At 36.7% G+C, this 22920-nt stretch overlaps 1 protein-coding gene across 1 annotated transcript in view; it reads left to right on the forward strand.

Annotated features, from left to right (window-relative positions):
• Positions 1–3011: 3011 nt before the first annotated feature.
• Positions 3012–22920, forward strand: part of Vsig1 (V-set and immunoglobulin domain containing 1) — a 33566-nt gene continuing 13657 nt past the window's right edge. The window contains exons 1-3 of the mRNA XM_071606081.1: positions 3012–3057; positions 16808–16971; positions 20115–20222. Coding sequence (XP_071462182.1) covers positions 3012–3057; positions 16808–16971; positions 20115–20222 — 318 coding nt within the window. The remainder of the gene's footprint in view (positions 3058–16807; positions 16972–20114; positions 20223–22920) is intronic.

Consider the following 22920-nt stretch of genomic DNA (forward strand, 5'->3'; position numbering starts at 1 on the left):
TAAGCCTGGTACAAGGGCTGGGGTTGTGGCTCAGTAGCAGAGCACTTGCCTCACACATGTGAGGCACTGGATTCGATCCTCAGCACCACATAAAAATAAACAAACAAAAAAATAAAGATATTAAAAAAATATATTTTGTGTCTGTGTGTGTGTATAAAGAATAAGCCTGATACAAATGTTCTAAAGTGTGGGACCATGCTTGACTATTTGAAGATTCAACAATAAGTATGGCTGGAGCAGAGTGAGAGGGGAAATATGGTAGATGAGGTCAGAGAGTGGCAGAGTTGGTGAGACAGATCATTTTGGGGTCTTCTAAGCTATTTTAAACACTTTAAAATTTTAATAATATATTTTATGTATCTTAAATGTTGTCATTTCAAAGTGTAATCAGCATAGGAATTAATTAAATTATGCTTTAATTTTTCAGGTTAAGTTTTTGAAATCTGATATGCATATTATAGCACATCTAACCTCAAACTAGTAACATTTCAAGAGTTAAAAAGCAGTGTGTGGCTTGTGGTCACCATATTGGAGAGCATAGCTCCAAGATAAATATAAAGTACACTAGGATTGACATTTTCTTATCACTACCCTCTTCACCAACTACCTAGAATGTGTCCACCAAGGCATTTAACATATGAGCTATGAATCTTTAAATTATTTTGAAGTCTTTAGTTTTTACTCTGAAAGACATTTGGATCTAGTGCAGAATCTGAGCAAAGGTGAGACATGATTTAATTTACATATTAAAAGGATCCTTTGGCTGCTGTTATGAGAATAGGGTGAGAAGTACAAGAGTGAAAATAAGGAGACCAATTAGGAGGTTATTTGCTGTGACATAGAGAATTGGTGCTGGCAGCTCAAACTAGGGTCGGGGGCAGTGAAGGTGGGGTCAGAGTCTGGAAACTTTTTGATCACGGGGTCCAAAGAATTTTCTGACAAATTAGATGACATGTATGAGGGGAGAGGAATGAAGGATGACACCAAGGTTTGTCCTGAACAACTGGAAGGACAGAGTTTTTGTAACTGAGATATAAAGAGACAAAATTATAGAAGTATTAGAAAAATAAATAGTGTTATGTATTATTTAATAATAATATGGTATATTTCTATAGTTTTGGGATTGGAAAGGTTTTCTTAGGGAAGTCATGAAACTCAGAAACTACAAAGAAAAAAATCAATAGATTAAACAAAATGTAAAATTTATGGTGAAAGACAAAATTAAAAAGTAGTGGATTTTTAAAAAGTGATGGATTGGAAGAAAATACAAAAGATGCAAAAATAGACATTAAGATTAATAATATATACAGAGTACATCTTTATATACTTACATTAAAGGATGCCCAAATGTAATAAATAGACTAAGGTTGTAAATAGTACACTGGGAAAGGAACACAAATTAGACAAGAAAACCTGTAAAATAAAAAGAGGCTCAATCTCATTAGAGAAATACAAATTGGAACAACAAACAATACCAATTTTTATAAAGAATTTCTGGTGGACAATTTTACAGTCTACTGAAAGTTTAAATGTTTGTGTCCTTTGATCCAGTGATTCCATTTCTAGGAACAGAAATAATCACAAAAATGGGCAAAGATCTAGACAAAAGGATGTTTGTTACCCCATGCTTATAATAATGAAAAGCTGGAAACAATCTCAGAATTAAGCGATTGGATAGTTAAATAAGTTATTATATTATATTATAAAATATTAGGCAGCCTTAAAACAGATAAAGTAGTCCTATGTAGTTGGACATAATGACAAAGATAATAGAAATGCTTTTTTTAAGAAGAAAAAGGCAAATTATAGAACAACATATATAGTACCTTTATGTTAAGGAAAACTGTGTGTGTGTGTGTGTGTGTGTATAAGTGCATAGAAATAGTGTGAGAAAATGATAGTCTCCTGTTGCCTGTAAACCTGAGCACAGAATTACACATGTGGGTGAATAAATGGGAATGAACATTTTTCTCTTTGTATACTTCTTTGTTCTTTAAAATCTTTTTGCAACCAAAGCATATTACTTTTGTAATTTTTAAGTTAAAAAGGAGGATAAATCAGATTCTACATATTTCTGAAAGTTCCCAAGGTTGAGTCTTGGAGGCAGTAGCATATTTGTTACATTATAATCACAGCATGCCACTGTGCATTATGATGGGAAAAGCTTCTAATGCGCGCTATGTGGCCTTGGGAAAGACACAACGTTTCTGAGCTTCAGTTTTCTTATATAGAAAATGTAGATAATACCTTCCCTATATATTTTATTGGACAGTGGCACAGATAAAATGGAAAAGCAGTTTAAAATCATAAATCCCCACACAAATGCAAAGACTGATATTTCGTGTTCCAGTTAATGGCTCACTTCTTTCGAGCAATAGTCAATTATGATTGAAATTCAATTCTAAGCAGAGAATGTGGATGATGTCTTAGAGTTTGTTTTAATAGAATTATCCCTGTGCCAGTTAGATTTTAATTGCAGCAATGTAGACATTTTACTTAAATGTTCCAGAATGTTTTATGTTGTATGAGATATCTGGTGCAGAGGGGTTTTGGCAATACCCTTATATCCAGCCCTTCGCCCCCACCCATATTGAATTAATTAACAAGATCTTCTTTACTTGTACTTTGTGCCTAGCACTCCCCTATAGGCAGATGGCCATACAACCAGGTTTATTTGGGATTGTCACAGTTTATGCTGTCTGTCCCATGTAATTGCTAATAATGCCCCTTTCACTCTCAAAAATGTCCTAGTTTTAATGACACATTATAGAATCACTTATGGGGCATGAAAAGAAACACAGGAAGCCCTTGGTTTATAGGCACCAGATTTACAATCTCTTTTTTCACCCCATCTCCATAACACTGGCTGGGAGTGTTATTGAAAATGCTTGATTAGGATTGGAACATTGGCCTGTGACTAGTATACAGCGTGAAGGAAGAAGAATTATGGGAGACCATTTAGGAAGCTGCTATGGTAAGTCAAAGGAAAGGAGCTGAGTATCTGGACCACAATGGAAGCAAAAGATTGGAGAACAGAAATATTTGAGAGTGTCATAGGTAAGAAAACAACAAGACCTAGTGATCTTTTGGAGACTTGGTGGACTTTGCAGTCTAGGCATATCCAAGGCGGAAATGAGCTAGTATGGACCTCTAGAGGGCCACTCTACAAATTGTTCTTCTCTCAAAACTTCCTCCCTCAGACCATTCCTCTTTTATTGCATTGGCTAGTCCTCCTGATCAGAGATTTATTTGGGATAATACAATTTTCCTATTTTTCAGTAGTGCAAGCAGATTGGGGAATGTTCACAAAAAATATATTTTTTTCTTCCTAACATGGAACTGATATCTGCTTGTGCAGAGGAGATGAATATTTCTGGGAGGAATAAGGATAAAAAGAAAAGAGAAATTTTGGAGTATTGAATATTCTGGGGAGACTTTCCTTCAGACCAACCTAGGGACACAAAGGGTAATGAACATCAGATCAGAAAGGAAAGTGGGTGTCAGGGACATGCAGTATTTATTTGGGTAAAAAGTGTTCTCTTGTTCACGACTTGTGTCTTGGGAAAAGAATGGAATGTTCTTTCTCTGTCTCCTACTGTTCCTTCTCCCCCATCTCTATGGCCCAATACCCAGAATTCAGACTGGTGATGAACTATTTGCTACATAAGCCTAGGAATGAGACTTCTTTTGTCAGGGGTGGGGGGTACTGGGGATTGAACTCAGGGGCACTCAACCACTGAGCCACATCTCCAGTCCTATTTTGTATTTTATTTAGAGACAGGGTCTCACTGAGTTGCTTCGTGCCTCACTTTTGCTGAGGCTGCCTTTGAACTCACGATCCTCTGCCTCAGCCTCCCAAGCCACTGGGATTACAGGTGTGTGCAACCATGCCCAGTGAGATCTCTTAATACCATTGTTTCTATAGGAATGTGTATTCTGGGGTACATTTTGGGACAACCTTTTCATAAGTTGGGAGCTGTCTTTATAAGACCTAATACTGCCCTGTAGGAGCTTACAATCTCTGGATTTAGGGTAGACTCTGTTAATAAATAAGAAATTACTTGAGAACAATTAAATGCCAACTATAAAATATTGAGTGACTGTAAGTAAAATGTTAATTTATGCTAGGAGAAGCCCAGAGACTGTGGTATATAAGTTAATCAAAATCTTCACATAAGACAGCATGACTAATTTGTACCAAGAATTTGGATGAGTGAGGAAGAGGAGAGAGAAGAAAATTCTAAGTAGTTACAGAAATCACCTGGAACCAAAATTTGGCATAAGACATGAACATGGATGGGGAAGGAGGAATTAGGCCTTATGGAAGCAAAATGGCTTTCTGAGAAGTAGGGGGAAATTGGCTTGGCTAAGATCAGATGGGGCCAAACATTTCCTGTAAATTAAAGTTCATAAAACTATCACTTGAAACTTGCACACATTTCATGTGACCAAATGCTTTGAAGTGATAAATCTTGATAGCATTTTTCAAGTGGATGATTTAATGTGGTTAAAGTTCAGATGAGGTGAGGACCAGGTCTTGGATGGCTGGGAATTCAGATGAAAGACTTTGGACTTGCTGAAAGAGTCCATATAGGGTGTTATTGAAAATGCTTGATTAGAGTTGGAACATTGGCCTGTGACTAGTATACAGCATAAAGGAAGAAGAATTATGGGAGACCATTTAGGAAGCTGCTATGGTGAGTCAAAGGTAAGGAGCTGAGTATCTGGACCACAATGGAAGCAAAAGGTTGGAGAACAGAAATATTTGAGAGTGTCATAGGTAAGAAAACAACAGGACCTAGTGATCATATGGAAAAAGCCAGAGGAGGCTTTTAGGTTTCCTAGTGTAACTTAAGCATGAGAGGAACTCTATTAGAAGTTCATAGTCACATAAAGCCTTCTCACCTGTGCAGTTTCCCATGTCCTCCTAGTGAACCTCCATTTCCAAGGAAACCCTATAGCAGCTATTCAGTAACTTAATTCTGCAAAAGTTTAGACTCATCCAATGAAAGTCCTCAAGCATTTATTCACTAATCTGATTTTGCAAAATTAGGTTAGTGAATAAGTGCTATAGTGCTTACTTGGAAGACAAAAAAATAATTCATTCTAGTTCCAGTTTTGGTGGAAGGTAATGACAACTGCCAGTGCTTCCAAAAAGGTGACATGTCCAGTGTTTGTTCACATAGAAATGAGTTGCTTCAAAACCCATGTGCCCTTCCTGTGAACTGCATCTCTCCAAGAAATCTTATAGCACCAATTTACTAACCTAATTTGTAAAAGAAGGTTAGTGAATCATTGCTAGAAGATTTTCATGGAAATATTTGAAATTAATTAATTTTCTCAACTTTTATTTGTATATGCTCTCTTCCAACTGTATCTTTCAACACAAGTACAATTTTTTAATAAGATTGATTTTAAACAATGAGACTTAGAGTATCTGGGTACAATGAACAAGAAGAATTTAAATACATGGGTTTATTATTAACACAGTAGCAAATATATCAAGGATACACACCCCATGAAAAGTGTTTCAAAGAAACACAAACCCGCTCTGAGAAAGGTCTGTACCCAATAAGTAAGCCCAAAGAGGCATGTTTGCTTGGTGATGCCCAGAAGATAAGCCTGGCAAACCTCAGTGTGATTGAAGAAGCCAGTCTGAGACTCAGCCTAGGTCAGGCAAGCTACGGGCTCCTACTGCTCCCAACGAACTTCAACACAATGGTCTTCACATTCTGGAAGGCTTTTCTGATCCTAAACTGCCTTGCAGGTAAGGAAGGGATCTCCAAACCACCACAGATAATTGGAAATGGAGCTTTTAGATTGAAATTATAAATTTTTGTATTAAAATTTCCTCTCTATATTTCAAAGGAATTTTGATTAGCATGCTGAGTAATTTTAAGAACTGTAGCTTAACAAATATGTGCCATGTTAATATTTGGGAGTCCAGTCTGTAGTAAAATTGTGTTATGGGGCTTCAGGATTGACCTTTTCTCAGAAAAAAAAAATCATACTATCTTTCTTAGTTTAAAAGTTGGACAAGTAAATTTGCTCTCTTTGAAACCAAAGTTTCAAAGGATAATTTCTCTCTTTTATTTAGTGTTTCCCTTAATGTCACGGTGATTGACTTGCTTTGCTACAGCAAGCAGAACCTGGGTTTAAGCCTGCCAGGGCTTACATGTGGGAAGGACAGAGATTCTATGAGCACTTTGTTATCTAATATTGCTTAGGGATTTTTGGTTTTCCAATCCTAAGACTGTATTTTGGAAAACATGTAAGTGATTTATTATTGCGCACAACATGGATGATTTTAGGAATTCAAATAGAACAAATTCATTTTTGGAGTCAAAATCCCAATAGTGGTTAAAAGGCTGGAGAGATGACTAATTTGGAAAATGCCTTAGCCATTTTTCTCCAAATACCAGATACATTTTGAATCTGTTCTTACGGTAACCTAAACCTCATAGTAAATACAATACTATTGTTTATCAAAAATCAGGTAATTTTTAAGCCATTGGTAATGTTAGATCCTCTTTAAAGTGAGGTTTGATAAGTACATTTAATGAAACAAGAAAATGCTCAAGATAAAATACTAAGTTAAAAAGCAGGAAACACAAAACTATAATAAATTACTGGAAAGTAATATACTGATGCACTCACATTGGTAATCGCTGGGTGATGAGATTATGGATGATTTTGATTCTATTCACCATCTATTTCATACTTTCCAGGTTTTCTATAAGGAGTATTATTATTATTATTTTACAGTGCTGGGGGGGGTTAAACCTGGGGTCTGCTGCATTCTAGGCAACACTCTACCACTGGGCTATAGCACCAGCCCCTATACTATTTTTAACATTAGAAAAAAATGTTACTTTGAAACCTAACATGTGGTTAGCAATAATTCTTTAACTATTCATTACTAAATGTTGACGCTGAACAAAAATGTTGTACAGTGTCAAGTCACCAAAAGGCAATACTGCAAATATCCCATTGCCTAACCAGTCTGTATAGCTGGAAACACATGTTACTATTTTCCCTCACACCAGAATATTCATTTAAATGTAATTTCAGACAGGAAAAATCTTTATTCCTTCCAAAAGGGCTTCCAATCACAAGCCAATTGGATCAAACCCCAGGCCCTCTGCACCAACTCTCTAAAATCATGTCTATAGCTGACAATTAATTCTCTATGTGAGGCCTATCCCTGGCCTATACTAAACACAGGGTTTGGAACAGTTTCAAGAATGATTTTCAGGGACTGAGGCTGTAGCTCAGTGGCAGAGTGCTTGCCTAGTGTGTGTGAGGCACTGGGTTCAATCGTTAGCACCACATAAAAATAAATAAAGGCATTCTGTTCATCTACAACTACAATGATTTCACTATAACACATATATATGTACATATATGTCATATATATATATATATATATATATATATATATATATAAAATAAACATTTTTATAGTCACCGTAGGAAGGTTGTAAATAAGAAAAAAAATCATCTGTAATCTTACCACTCAAATTTGGGTGAATTTCTTATCAATATTTTTTCTTTGCAAGTGTATATTACATTAAAAATGAAACCCATACCTTTTATGCAGTTTTCCTGTTGTTTAAAAAATTATCTAGCATGATGTTGGGATATTACTTCTGACTTTTAGAACAAGGCCTGATCAGAATGACCAATAACTACTTCAGAGTGTCTTTTCTTAAATTACCATATAGCTGTTTTTGTTGGTATATATTATATGCTGTATATCTATGCATACCTGATCTAGCTGGTCCAAAGCAAAAAATGGTAGTCAGCCCTGCAGACTAAAAAGAGGGTATACTATATTGTTATTTGCTATACTTACAGATGTGTGGATGTCAGAGAAAGGAAGATTTAGGTGATCTATACCTGCCATTCATAGTGATCCAGATCCTTCAGTTGATCCAGATCCTGCAGTTGATCCAGATATTACTGAGGGACAATTGGCAATATTTCCAACAATGTACAATTTAATGCCCCATCTGCACTTGTTTCAGAAAGAATATCATATTTCAAGTATGGTGCCTGGCACATAGTGGGAATATAGTAAATGGTTGTTGAAGGAATGAATTAACTTCCTAAACTCTAAACATTCAGAAATGATTTTCATATGAATATTTAAAATCAATTTTCTGTACAAATAAGCAGAGTAGTGTTTTTTAGTGTTACTCTCTCCCCTTATTTTATTTATTTATTGATTTATGTACTGTGAATTGATCCCAGGGGCACTTAATCACTGAACTACATCCCCAGGCTTTTTCAGTTTTTATTTTGAGACAACATGTCACTAATTTGCTGAGGGCCTTACAAAGTTGCTGAGGCTGGCCTTGAACTTGTGAACCTCCTACCTCAGCCTCCAGAGTAAGTAGGATTACAGGTGTGCACCAGCATATGTGGTTCAGAATTTATAGATTTATTTTAATCTTATTTTATTTTCAATGGCTTCCTTTTTTTGGATTAAAGGGAACTGTTTATTTTGCTGGACTTAAATGGTAGATATTCAGGTTGCTGCTAATTTGCTATTGTCAATTTTTTTTCTTTTTTAAATATTTAATTGATTTTATTTTTAAATTAAATGACAGTGGAATGCATTACGATTCTTATTACACTTATAGAGCACAATATTTCATCTCTCTGTTTGTATATAAAGTATGTTGACACCAATTAATGTGTTCATACGTGTGCTTTGGATAATGATGTCTATCACATTCCACCATCATTGCTAACCCCCTGCCCCCTCCCTTCCCCTCCCACCCCTCTGCCCTATCTAGAGTTTGTCTATTCCTTCCATGCTCTACTTCCCTACCCCATTATGGATCAGTCAACTTATGTCAGAGAAAACATTTGACATTTGTTTTTTGGGGGATTGGCTAACTTCACTTAGTATTATTTTCTCCAACCCCATCCATTTACCTGCAAATGCCATAATTTTATTCTCTTTTATTGCTGAGTACTATTCCATTGTGTATATATGCCACATTTTAATCCATTTACTGACTGAAGGGCATCTAGGTTGGTTGCACAGTTTAGCTATTGTGAATTGTGCTGCTATAAACATCAATGTGGCTGTGTCCCTGTGGTATGCTGTTTTTAAGTCCTTTGGGTATAGACTGAGGAGAGGGACAGATGGGCCAAATGGTAGTTCCATTCCCAGTTTTCCAGGGAATCTCCACAAAATTACAGTTATCTTATATTAGACAAAGGCGCCAAAAAATTGGAGAAAATTTGCATTGGAGAAAAGATAACCTCTTCAACAAATCATTCTGGGAAAACTGGAAATCCATATGCAACAAAATGAAATTAAACCCCTATCTCTCACCATGCACAAAACTCAACTCAAAGTGGATCAGGGACCTAGGAATTAAACCAGAGACTCTGTGTCTAATAATAAAAAAAGTAGGCCCCAATCTTCATCATGTGGGATCAGGCCCCCAACTTCCTTAATAAGACTCCTATACCACAAGAATTAAAACCAATAATCAATAAATTGGATAGCCTCAAACTAAAAAGTTTCTTCTCAGCAAAAGAAACAATAGTGGGGTGAATAGAGAGCCTACATCTTGGGAGCAAATTTTTACTCCTCACACATCAGATAGAGCAATAATCTCTAGGGTATATAAAGAACTCAAAAACCTGATTACTAAAAACACAAATAGCCCAATCAATGGCTTCTTAGGAGGTTTTAGTTTAAACCTGAATTCATGAAAGTAATTGTAATGAAAAATTTCTTCCACAAAAAATTCATGACTATCATCAAGATACTTGTAACATGTATTAGTCACCTGTTGTAAAGATATGTTAATATTGCTTTCATTTTCTGGATATATGTATTATACATGTGAAAGAAGTAATATATTTAAAATTTGGTTTTGCAGTCAAATCCAAAAGGTGGATGATCACTTGGTTTAATTATTTTGTAACTCAAAGCAAAGCAATTATACCTGAAGTTACTGTAAATTAAATCACTTCAAATGCATCATTTTTTAAAAAATATATTTATTTTTTAGTTGTAGTTGGACACAATACCTTTATTTCACTTATTTGTTTTTATGTGGTGCTAAGGATTGAACCCAGCCCCTCACACGTGCGAGGCGAGCGCTCTACCACTGAGCCACCACCCCAGCCCCCAAATGCATCATTTTAAATATGGCTCATTGGGAGATATTTTTGCTATGGTATATTAGGAGAATAATAATCTTCCAAATAAGCAAAGTACTTGACCATATTATAGGTATTAAATGAATGAATTAATAACCATTACCAAATTGCAAGACATTTTAAAATCTTCTTAATATATTGATGTATGCACCTTGGATTATTTTCCTTTGATAATAAACACTGGATTTTAAAAGAAGTAAATCATAATTCAACCACAGATACATTTTTGTTTTGTTTTTTAATCCAGCCAAGTCAGTAAGGGGCATTGCAATCCTCAGTTTTGTTTAAACCAGGTATGATTCTTTAGCTTATTATTTATTCACATTCCTGTTAACGTAGATATTTTTCTGACTTTATCAAATTTAAATAATTTTTCAATTTAGAATTAATTAATCTAAGGAAATACAACTGTTTATCTCCTGACATTCACAGAATTAACTCTAGTTTAGGACTAAATTTATACTGTTCACTACCCACGTGATTAAATTTAAATTAATTCAAATTAAGTAAAATTGTAATGCCATTTCCTCAGTCTTACTGGCCCAATAACTGCATGTGGATAGCAGCTACTAAACTGGACAAAGTGGAGATAGGATATTTCTATTATCACAGAAGTTTCCGTTGAACAGTGCTGGCTAGATGGTAATCTAACAAGGTTAAGTAATATGCACTAGATGAATGATGCTATATTTAAAAAATGCCAATCTTAAATTACATAATTCTTAGCTCTGAAGTGTATTGTTACTATGTTAAGGTTGGACAATGTCTGAAAACTGTCTTTTTTCCAAAATTTAAGAGTTGGTTATGGGGCCAAATATTGGGAATCTAGGCAATAAAATGGTTCTCAGGTTTTGCCTTGCAATCATTACCTATTTACAAGACAATGTGTAGTATCCTCAAAAATATATTGTCTCACTTTAAATTTTGAAATCATCATCTGAATTCCAATGTGATATTACTGAGCTTTTCTATGTATCAAATTAGTTGTAGATTTTTATATCTTCTATTTTTAAAATGTTAGAAATGTCTGAATCAGATTAATAGTTCTCAAGCCCTTGGTTTTCATTCACTTCCATTCTGGTCTGTGCTATAAATGGCTTCCTGCTGCACTGACATGGCAGGCAAAGAATGTGTCTGTCTTTTTCATTATGATTTCCCCAGTGTTTAGCACTGCTTAAGACACAAAATAGGTGTTTGCCAGATATTTGTTGCTAGGCTCTGTGGTCTCTTCCATGCTTTGTCTTATGTGAGAACTGTGCTTACTCTACCATTAAGCACTTTTTACTGAGACTATCCATCAAATGGTTGTTTTGCCTTACATGTTCACATGTAACTATCATTGATCAATTTCATAACAGATACTGAGACCCAAACAAAAGAACAAAAATATTTGTCAAATCATCTCTCCAAAATATCTCTGTTTTAGGGAAAAGTTCTTGGGAACTTTAATGACTATCAAATTCCCAGTTCTATCCCTTTTATTTTGGAGACTTTAAAAGACATTCTAAAGTCATCATTTAAGCACAGCCACAGATGTGGCTAACTTCCAGGAGAAAGGAGATGAGCTTTTTGAAGACAGGAGGAATCCACTTCCCCTCCAACAGAGGAAAGCAGCTTTATCCAATGAAGTTTATGTTGGAAAGAGTAGCTGCTCTCTGAAGACCAGTTTTTCTTTTGGGAAAGGCATCATGGGAAAGGAAATTATGGGAAGAATAATGTTGCAAGAAGGAAAATGCATGGAATTAGAAAATGCTGTATTTGTGCCTACCTTAAAGCATTTTTCTCAATTCATCAATGCATTGGTTGTCATGTAAACTGTCTGCTGCCAAGGTGGGCCTGGCTATAACACAAAATACAGCTATTGAATCCAGGAAACAAAGGATAATCAGTACAATGGTTTGCTTTTTCTTTTACTTCTTCAAAATGTTTCCCAACCCCCTAAATTCCTTTTCTATGACTGCTGTCATTAAGTAAGAAAAATGAGAAAGTCTTTGGAACCTCTCACATTCATAGGTAGGCAGAATTAATACTGTTAAAACGGCCATATTACCAAAAGCAAGCTATAATTCAATGTAATCCCCCTCAAAATTATATTCTTCGCAGAACTAGAAAAAAAATCCTAAAATTTATATGAAAGAATAAAAGATCCAGAATTGCCAAAGCAACCCTGAGCTAAAAGAACAATGCTGGAGATATCATAGTACATGATTTTGAATTATCCTGCAAAGCCATAGTAACAAACAAACAAACAATAAAAGCAAGGTACAGCATAAAAAGAGTCACATGGACCAATGGGACAGAACAGAAGACACAGAAACAAATTCACACAGCTATAATCATCTGATTCTCAAAAGGTGTCAAAAACATACACTGCAGAAAAGACAGCCTCTCTAACAAATGGTGCTGGGAAAACAGAATATCCATATGTAAAAGAATGAAACTAGATCTTTATCTCTCACACTGTGTAAAAGTCAACTCAAAATGGATCCAAAACTTAGGAATTGGATGAAAAACCTTGCAATTGTTAGAAGGGAAAATATTTCAGCACAGAGGTGTAGGCAAAGATGTCCTGGTTAGTACTCCTATAGCTCAGGAAATCAGAGGAAGAATCAATAAATGGGATGTCATCAAATTAAATGACTTATGCACAGCAAAATAAACAATTAATAAAGAGATAACCAACAGAATGGGAAAGATCTTTGCCAGTTATTTTTCCAACAGAGGATTAATAGCCAGAATATATAAAGAATTAAAAATACTCAACAAATGCTTCCCTAACTAAATCGTTGTGTTCATTTGTTCATTAAGGGCCTTGACTTACCCATATGTTTGTCTAATTTGTATATTTGTACAATAATATAACACATATGAATTTTAATCTCAATTGTCATGATAGCATTTCTAATTTTGGGGGAGGTGGTACTGGAATTGAATCCAACGTTACTATTATTTTTTTTGGTAATGGATTGAATCCAGGGGCACTTTAACACTGAGCCACATCCCCAACCCTTCTTATTTCTAACTTTGAGGGTCTTGCTAAGTTGTTCAGGGTCTCATTAAGTTCCTGAGGCTGGCTTTTAACTTGCAATCCTCCCAAAGGCTGGGATTATAGGTGCAAGCCATCATGCCCAGCTTGTCACATCTCTTTAAATCCAACTTTCTGACTTTCTTTGTGGGTCCTTGTTCTGTACCATTCTTTATATACTGTCCATTGCAGTAATTCACCAATTTCACCTTTCCATGTGGGTTCCTTGTTATATCACTCAGTTTCCTCACGCTGTAGATTTTTACTTTTCTTTGCAACAGCAACTTCCAAGTTTGGGCATCCTTTTTCCTTAAAATGTAGTCTCGGGACAAGTAACTAAACATTCTTTGAAAACAAACAAAAAAAAGTACCTTCAGAATAAGATTTATAGATGATTTGCACAATGGTTGAGTGTACCTTGCATAATCTGTTCTCAGAACATCAGGGTGCCCAGAACACAAAATCACAAGTGCACTTTGATATCAATTTGTAAGAATACTGCTACATTCAAGAGTCATAAAGGAAAACTAGAACTTAAATAAAAGCCTACTAAGACTCACCTAATATGAAATAGATAATTTGAATAGCCCTATAACCATTAAAGAAATTGAATTCATAATTTAAAAAGCTTCTACAAAGGAAATCTCCAGGTCTAGGTAGTTTCAGCGGATATTTCTACCAAACATTTAAAGAATAATTAACATCAATTTTAATATATTCTCTTCTAAAAAAAAGAGGAGAGAACACTTCATCTCATTTTATGAGAACAGTATTACCCTAACACTAAAACCAGACAAAAACAGTACAAATAAAGAGAATTACAGACTAATATCTCTCATGAACTTAGAAGTAAAATATTCAATGAAACACTAGCAAGTTGAATCAAGCAGTGTCTAAAAAGAATTACACATCATGACCAAGGGAGATTTATTTCAAATATGAAAGGCTGGTTCAACATTCAAAAATTATTTCATGTATTTTCATGTAATAGTCTAAAGAAAAATTATGATCATATCAATTGGTGCAGAAAAAAAAATTTGGCAAAATCCAATACTCATTCATGAGGAAAAACTCTTAGAAAGTTAGGAATAGCAGGTATGTGAGCTTCACAGAGCTACTATAAAATGTTGCCACAATTGGGTACTTAAAACAAGAGAAATTTATTATCTCGCGTTTCTGGAGGCCAAAAGTCTTAAATCAAATTGTTGTTAGGCTTGATTACTTCGTGGCTGCTGAGAATTCTTGTCATTCCTTGATGTGTAAAACCATCATTCCAATCTCTGCTTTCATCTTTATATATCATTTACTTGTATGTGTGTATGTGTAAAATTTTCCTTTCCTTTTACTTATAAGGACAACAGTAATCGGGCCAACCCTGAATGCATGATAATCTCATATAAATATCTTTAACTTAATTTCATCTGCAAAGACTTTATTTTCCAATAAGGTTAAACTCCCGAAGATTGGGGGGTAGGACTTAGACTAAACTCTTTTGGGACACAATTCAACCCACTGAAGAGAATTGCTTCAGTTCAATAAAGAGCATCTACAAGTAACATATGTCTTTGTACTTAATGGTGAAATAACTGAATGTTTTTCTCCTAAGATTAGGAACAAGGCAAAGATGTCCACTCTCACTCTTATTATTCAACATGGTGCTTGATGATATAGCCATTGTAATTGGGCAGGAAAAAGAAACAACATATAGATTCAAAAGGAAGAAATAAAACTACGTGACAGAAGACTAACATCTAGATTGCATAGAGAACTCTCAAAACACAACCATAATGAATCCAATTAGCAAATGGGCAAAAAATATGAACAGACATTTCGTCAAAAAGTTATAGAAACAGTAAATAATCACATTGAAGGATGTTTGGCATAACTAGCCATTAGGGAAATGCAAATTATCAGAATGATTAAAATAGAAAATGGTGACAGCATCAAATGCTGGTGAAGATACAGAGAATCTGGATCACTCATGCCATATTGATAGAAAGGTATAATGTTGCAGTCACTCTGGAAAGCAGTGTGACTTTTCTTTTTACATAAAACTAAACATGCAACTACCATATGACCCAGCTATTGCACTCTTGGGAATTTTTCCCAGAGAAATGAAAATTTCTGTTCATGCAAATATCTGTACACAAATACTTGTTGTACTTTTATACTCTAGATAAAAACTGGAAATACTTCAGATGTCCTTAAATTAGTGAATAATAAAGCTCTGATGCATATATGCCATCAGATATTACCAAAACAGCCAACTACTAATATAACTTGAGTGGATTTTCCAGAAATTATGCCAAGTAAAAAGAACCAGTGCCAGAAGTTTACCATGATTCCATTTATGGCACATTTATGAGATGACAAAATTTTAGAAATAAAAGACATATTAGTGGTTGTCAATTGTTAGAAACAGGGATGGGGTACATGAGGGAAGTGTCAATGCTTTTAAAGGTCAACATGGGGCATATTTGTGGTGATGGAAGTGTTCAGTAACTTGACTGTAGTGGAGACACAATCCTACACATGTGATAAAATTGAATAGAACTAAATACATGCTCACAGTTGCATGTGTACAAGTACAATTGGAGAACTATGAATAAAGTCAGTGTGTGTAGTATCAAAGTCAATATCCTGGTTGTGATACTATACTATAGTTTTTACAAAATATTACCATTGAGGGAAACTGAATAAAATGCATAAGGTATATCTTTCCTGTTCCTTAGAAATGCATGTGTATCTATAATTATCTATACTTATCTTAATAAAAGTTTCAATTAAAAATTATTGAGATGGAGGTAGGGTGCTTGCCTAGCATGTATGAGGTCCTGAATTCCAATCTCATCACCACAAAAAAATTGAGGACCCAAAATACTTTTTCTATGTAAATTATTTCTATTTATATGTGCTATGTTCAAAATTAAAACTGAGAAAATAATTTTAAAAAATTCACAAACACACATTTCATTAGCCACTAGAACAATGACATCATTACATGTCATGCAGATTTTGGGAAACTCCAATGTATACTCATGAGAGAATGAGAATGAAAAAGAAAATAGACAACATCTTAATATTGTTATGAATGTAATTTTGATCTTGCAAATTCCCCTCCAATGGTCTTAGGGAAGGAGTAACCAATTCATCCCAGTTTGCCTGGGATTTTTCTGGCTTTAGTCCTGAACTCCTATAAAAACAAGTATTGTTTGCTTGAGACCTATCGAGTTTCAAAACTAAAAGTCCCACATTCAAAGGACTCTTGATGCTTACAAAACTGGGTTAGTTGTTATCTATATTTATGGACCTTTTGGAGGCTCTTGGACAAGAATGTGTGCAATCCTTAAATAGGAGGAATTCCCAATTCAGTGCTATTATCTCGCCATCACCTAGGTTTTGAATATCTTTACACTGCAACTTCCCTTTCCCTGGCCTCATTGTTTGCTCAGTTTCCCTTTATGGTTCATTCCACATTCTCCTCCTCACTTTGGATTCTCTAAATAAGATATTTTTGAAAATGTTTTGTGACCCCAAAAAGTGTCATCATAATCTAAATGTGTACCATTGTTTTTCTGATGATTATCTTTTCAGGTCAGGTTAACCTGGTGCAAGTGACCATCCCAGACAGTTTCGTAAATGTGACTACTGGATCTGATGTCACTCTTCTCTGCTTCTACACCACCACTGTGGCCTCCACGGACAAGCTGTCCATCCAGTGGTCTTTCTTTCATAAGAAGGAAATAGAGCCACTTACTGTAAGTTCCTAACCTCTTCCCCTTTGCTAGTTCTGACTGAAAACTGTTGGGGTAATTATGTGAAGGAATGATATGCCAGTGACAACAGTGACAGAACCTGAGATACAAAGTTTGAAGATAGATGTCTAGGGAAGACCATCATGTAAGTGAATTTGCCTTTGTGTTCTCTTCATATTGTTTTATACCTGTTATCTCATTTATGTATAGAGATAACAGGTATAAAACAATATGAAGAGAACTGTGTGTACCATGTATTCTATACTAGACAGAAATGTCTTCTCATGAGTGAAATGAATAGTAGTTCTGAAAGAACATCCCCTCCAAATATCTCCATACTGTCTCAAAGACATTGGATCAATTGCAAGTCCTAATTAATCTGCAGATCTCTTCATCATTTAATATCTTGGATCTATCTGTTAAGGGAACTGGCTCTTTGAACCAGACTGAGTACTGACAGAAGGAAACTACTTATATGGGTAGAGAGGGAGCCACAGTAGAGGTCAACCCTAGGTAAACAAGGATAGCATAAAGCTAGAGGCTCTAAGTTCTGGGGGGAAAAATCGCTAGAGGATGGTAGATAAACATCAATAGGGGAGGATTATTCCACAGGCAAGGTGCCTATTCCCAGATTTTATTCATCCACCCTTGAGGGTAAATCCTTCTTTAAATTAGCGAAAGGATTAAAATTGTATTCTCACAGGTATGTGTGTGCATGTGTTCACATGTGTACATGAGCACATATGCAAAAATGCCCATATATACCCCTTGAAGAAAAAGGTCTTTAGCTTTCACCAAGTTTTCAAAAAACATGCATGAACTAAAGTGGAGTTTAGAGAAGAGACCAATCAGTGTGGTTTGGAATATGCAGTTATTTTGAGTCTTGAAGGAAAGGAAGGGTTCAGTTAGTAGAAAGATAGAGGGAGAATAAGTTGAGTGAGCTAAGGAAGGCCCAGGGGCAGAGGTGGAGGGGAAGGAGGGCATTGGAGGAGGCACACCTTGGGAAGTGTTGCTTCAGCCAGTAATGTTCAGTGCTTAATCCTTGCTTTTACTAGAAATCCTAATCATTTGTCAGCAGGAAACACCATTCAGGGGAAGATTCCATCAATGTCACTATCTAGTCAAATAATTTGCTTAGTACTGGTTACCTCGGACAGATATTTGAATCACTCCGTGCCTCTCTTTAAAATATGATACAACAGCAATACTCAGGAGAATTAATTGACATAATGCATGTGAAAACATTTGGGAAAAATATAAAGCCCTCTAAAGTTTATCCCATGTAAACACCATTATGATTAGCAGCAGCAGTAGTACCACCACCACTAATAAAAACAATTTTTCCACCAGTTTCCATCACCCAAAATGTCCTGACCCAAGACCTTGCATGTTGGAGCCAAGTAAGAAATTATCAGTTTCCATTGCAAGTTGCTCTCGCTTTGAATGTGGATGGCAATAATCACATGATCTTTTTAAAATCCTATTTTCTGACTAGTCTTTTCAACAAACTCTTCATCTGTAGGCTTGAAGTTCTTCTCATTTTTCCAGTAGGGACTGAATTTACAGAGTCTTTGCTAATATATTTTATACTTGATACTCAAATCAAGATGGCCTCACCTGCCTGGAGGCCAGGCAAAGCCAGTCTGAGTTCAAACGCCCAAATTCTTCTATATGCCTCCTTGACAATGGAATTCACAGGGCCACTTCTTCTTTGAACTATGTAGCTAGTGAGGGAGGAAGCTGCAAAGCCAAAGGGTATTGTGACCACCAGTGAGTACTATTTTTTTTTTTTTTTTTTTTTAGCTCTAAGAATGAACGGGAAGATATGATTAAACTGACTGTGGATTGAGCTCAGGGCACCTCTTAGAAGAACATTGAAAAGAAAATCCATTAACAAATAGGTATTTAATAAGTAGTTTATTTACTTGCCATTTGACTCATTCTTCAGATGTCAGGTACAGCTGCAGCAAATAATTCAAGATATTTACTCTTTAGGGATGTCCAAGCCAAATGAGGTCCTCTCTACTGAGCTGCTGAGTCAGAGAACATGCTCCCTGATCTTAAAACTGCATGAGATCTGTGTGCTATGCTTGGGTTTTAGCCATATGGAGGACAGGATAGAGTAGAAACATCTCTTAACTTGAGAACAGTGAAAACCAACCCCCATAGCACAAACCTCCTCCTCCTGTTTTCCTGTTTTCCTTCAACTCACCCTGACCAGATCCTCATTATAAATATTTGAAGTCTCTGTTTTTGGAGAATGGAAACCCCTTCCCTCTCTCCCCATATTCTGCAGGCATGTACTTCTCTGTGCTTTCCCAAATGAGTAGCTTTAGAGCCCCATTGGAAATCTCCTGACGGATGTCAGTTTATTGCTGTACCACTTACTTACTGGTTGGTTGACCTTACAGAAGTCACTTGACTTTTCAGAGATTTAGTTTTTCCATCTATAAAATGGAACTACATACATACCTCATAGCTTTAATTAGAAGATTAAATGAGATGATGCTTGTGAGGCACTAGGAATCCTTCCACACTGTAGCATTCAGTGAATCTGAGCTAATATTAGTGCCACTGCCACTCACAAAAAGGTGATTTTGCAAAATTCTTATCCCCCTCATGCTTTGGTGTACTAGAGGGACTGGGAAATGGGAACAGGGAACCCAGCCTAACAAGATACACTTAGTATAACTGAACGGCTGAGACAGAGCTCTTCAGGGACATCGTGGCCCTCACTGGCTCACAGATCCACTGTCTTCAGGGTCTCTGTGGCTAGAAATAGACCCTAGACACCTTTTGTACTGCTTCATGTCCCTGAACAGAGATTCTGCTCAGTCAAGGGATTGCAGACTTCCTGGGTTGAGATAGTATTTTTCAACATGGGAATTGGCCTCCATTTCAAGACCCTTTCCTCTTTGAGCACTTCTATGCATTCAAAATTCTGTAGGGCATGCAGTATGCTAATCTATGGATTGCTGGTGGGACATTTTGGGGATGCTAGAAAAACACTTTTGTGTTAGTAGACAATTCAATGATATGGGAGTGAGATGTTGCCAGACTGACCACTGAGTGATTCATTTCAACTCCTGGGTTGATACGATAGTATAATTCAGCTCTCAGATCCACCCATTTCTGCTCAAACACAGCATGGCTCGTGCCTCAATACTGAGGGTTTGGAGGAAAAGGCAGTCAGTCAGTGTCTAAAAATGGCGCATACAAGAGACGCTCGGGGAAGATGTAGCTGGACCTCTCAGGTAAGAACACCTGTTGGTGTACTACTAGACTCCTTCACTGTTTGCAGTCTCTAGGGCACTGGCACAAGCTTCAGGAGTGGGATGGAAGGGTCTGAGTTTAGTGAAAATCCGGATAAGCACAAACCCTTGGCAAAACTGGAAAAGTCTTGATTTCACCTTCTCATATCCACACCTAGAACACTTTTCAGCCTCCTTCAAAAGTTTCAGGGCCCTATCGCTGCCCTCATCTGGGCAGTGACCAGCTCTTGCTACATGCCCATCTTCTCCTCCTCCCCCAAATTGTTGTGTTAAAGTAGAATTGAATCAGAGACCTGGTATTTCTCAGATGATGTTATTTCTTTGTAACTGTCCCATCTAGGGGGTTCCTTTGGTAAGCAGCAACTACAAAAGTAACCCACAAGTTTTCTGACTCAGAGACAAGAATATTCATTAGCATGGTAGTCCGTTTAGAGATGGCCTCTTCTCATAAAATTTGGACAGTTTCAGATAGTCAGTTCTTTGGCAGGGAATCTCAGCTGAAAACTCTGCACCTGGTAGGCTAGCATGGAAATTTTGGACAGTCTGATGGCCCTCGGGTTTCACAGAGGGCCTCTTCTTCCGCCTAGCCTATTACTGGTAAATTTACAGAATTCACCTGCCCATGAACAGAATACACATTGACCCTCCTTAGCATGAGTCTCTTAGACAATACTCTTCTAGAATATTTATAATGGAAGGAACCCTTTGACACACTCATATTCCCAAAACATGCATAAATTGTACAACATCTTTCCAAGGACTTAGTGCCCTCATGTTATGTGGCTTCTCAGATTTTCCAACCTGGTCTGATCACTAGAGTTATGTTAAAACATTAGAATTATGTTAAAACAGAGTTATGTTAAAACATTTTTCTAATGTTGGTATATGGGGGAGTTCCATCACCTCAGGGGCATTTTATAAAGGAGAAGGTATTGATTTGATTGTTAGGACTTGGAGTCACTACAGGGATTTAGTGGGTGCTGGTAAAGATGCTAAATATCCTGCAAAACAGGACAGACCCACACAAAAAACTGCCTGACCAAAATGCTAGTATCACCCTTATTGAGAAATGCTATAAATCTTCCCTCCCTCCCCACCAAAGTTACCTATTTTGTGTCCCATTCCTAAAAGTCTCTATATTTGCTATATCTGATAAGTGAATTTAACACTAAAGTGCTAGGGAGTGGCAATAGCTTATATTGTTGTCTTTCAAAGAAAAGCACTTAAGCTGGAATCTTCTATGACTTCACCCAAAAGTAGCAGATGGTAGGCTGGTAAGAGAGTGGTTTGAGGGCATGAGAGCCTTTCTTTTGGTATTTTATTTCCTCCATATGCAATCCCAACCCTCATAGTACAGACCAGAGAAAATTCTGGGCTTGAGACCTTTGCCACCTAATCCTCTCCCCTTGGCTAGCCTCTCTATGGGAAGTACCAGAAAGCAAGAAGCTTCAAGGGAAATAATGTGTGGTTTGTTGTGGACTTCTATGCCTTCCACATCTCCCAAAGGAAACTGCAAAAGCAGTTCTGGAAACTAAAGGCATTTAGTAACTCCAAGTCTGACTCAAATAGAAAGCAGATGAAATTCTTTCAACCCTTCTTGTTTATATACCAAGTCACTAGTTTGAGAGCAGTGGCATAAAGTTGAAGAAACATCTTTTAGGACAAATCTGGCTCCCAGATGCACAGCATCATGTGACTAGGAACTTAACACAGTAAGAGCGGAAAGCCTGCTCTGCAAAGAACTCAGAGGCCTGCAGTGCAGCTGGCAAATGTCAAGGGCATCATGTAGTGAACCTGCTTAGTGTGGGAAGCATCAGGCCAGTGAATAATGCAATTGGCAAGAGGAAGATCAGACTGGAATGGGATTGAATGGCTCCCAAGGGGAAGGTTGCCTGAAAATCATCTTCCTTGCCTCAGGCAGGAAGGACTGTGAGTGCTACCTGAATATATTCAGTGGGAACGGAAGGTGTGAGTTCTAGGTCTGAATGTAAATTGATTGTGTAACTTTGGGAAATGCTCTTCCACTACTGGGCCCTCATTGGCATCTGTAATAGAAGAGGATGAATCAGTTTGCAAATAGGAGGCCTCTGGACTAGATTTGGCCAGTGGACATATTTTGGTTAGCTCTGTGTTTTTGTTTCCACAGTGTGCACTGGCTCCCCATTCACCACAGTTCCCACCATCCCTTATGATCCCCCCAATACCCGCCAGTCTCTCCCAGCCATTTCCCCATATTTAGAATATTCACCTAGCTCCTAAAGTTTCCTTAGCCTTAGAAACCACGAACTAAGTGATCTCAAAGAGCGTTTTATAACCAATGTGATATTGTGACTCTACACATTAAACTCTAGCATCACCAAGGGAGCAGGCAGAGAGGACCTTGGAAGAAAACAGTGCTGTTTGCTATGAACAAAGGCACAAAAGAGAAAGTGGGCAAAAAAATTAACAAGCACTCCTTAAGGGAACACTGGGATGAATTTTCTTAAAGCAGGACATCTTCACCTCCCACTCTACCCTACTAAGGATGTGGCCTACTGAATATTGGAGGCTTTTCCTGGACCTCAATTGCTTTGATATCTAACTTGACAGTAATATGTCTTTGAAAAGTTTACAGGCCACATAGGATCATGGGTTGGACTTTGGTCATTGTTCAGCTTTGATTTTTAAAAGAGTTATTCTT

This window comes from Marmota flaviventris, chromosome X, assembly GCF_047511675.1.
Source record: "Marmota flaviventris isolate mMarFla1 chromosome X, mMarFla1.hap1, whole genome shotgun sequence".
Lineage (NCBI taxonomy): Eukaryota > Metazoa > Chordata > Mammalia > Rodentia > Sciuridae > Marmota > Marmota flaviventris.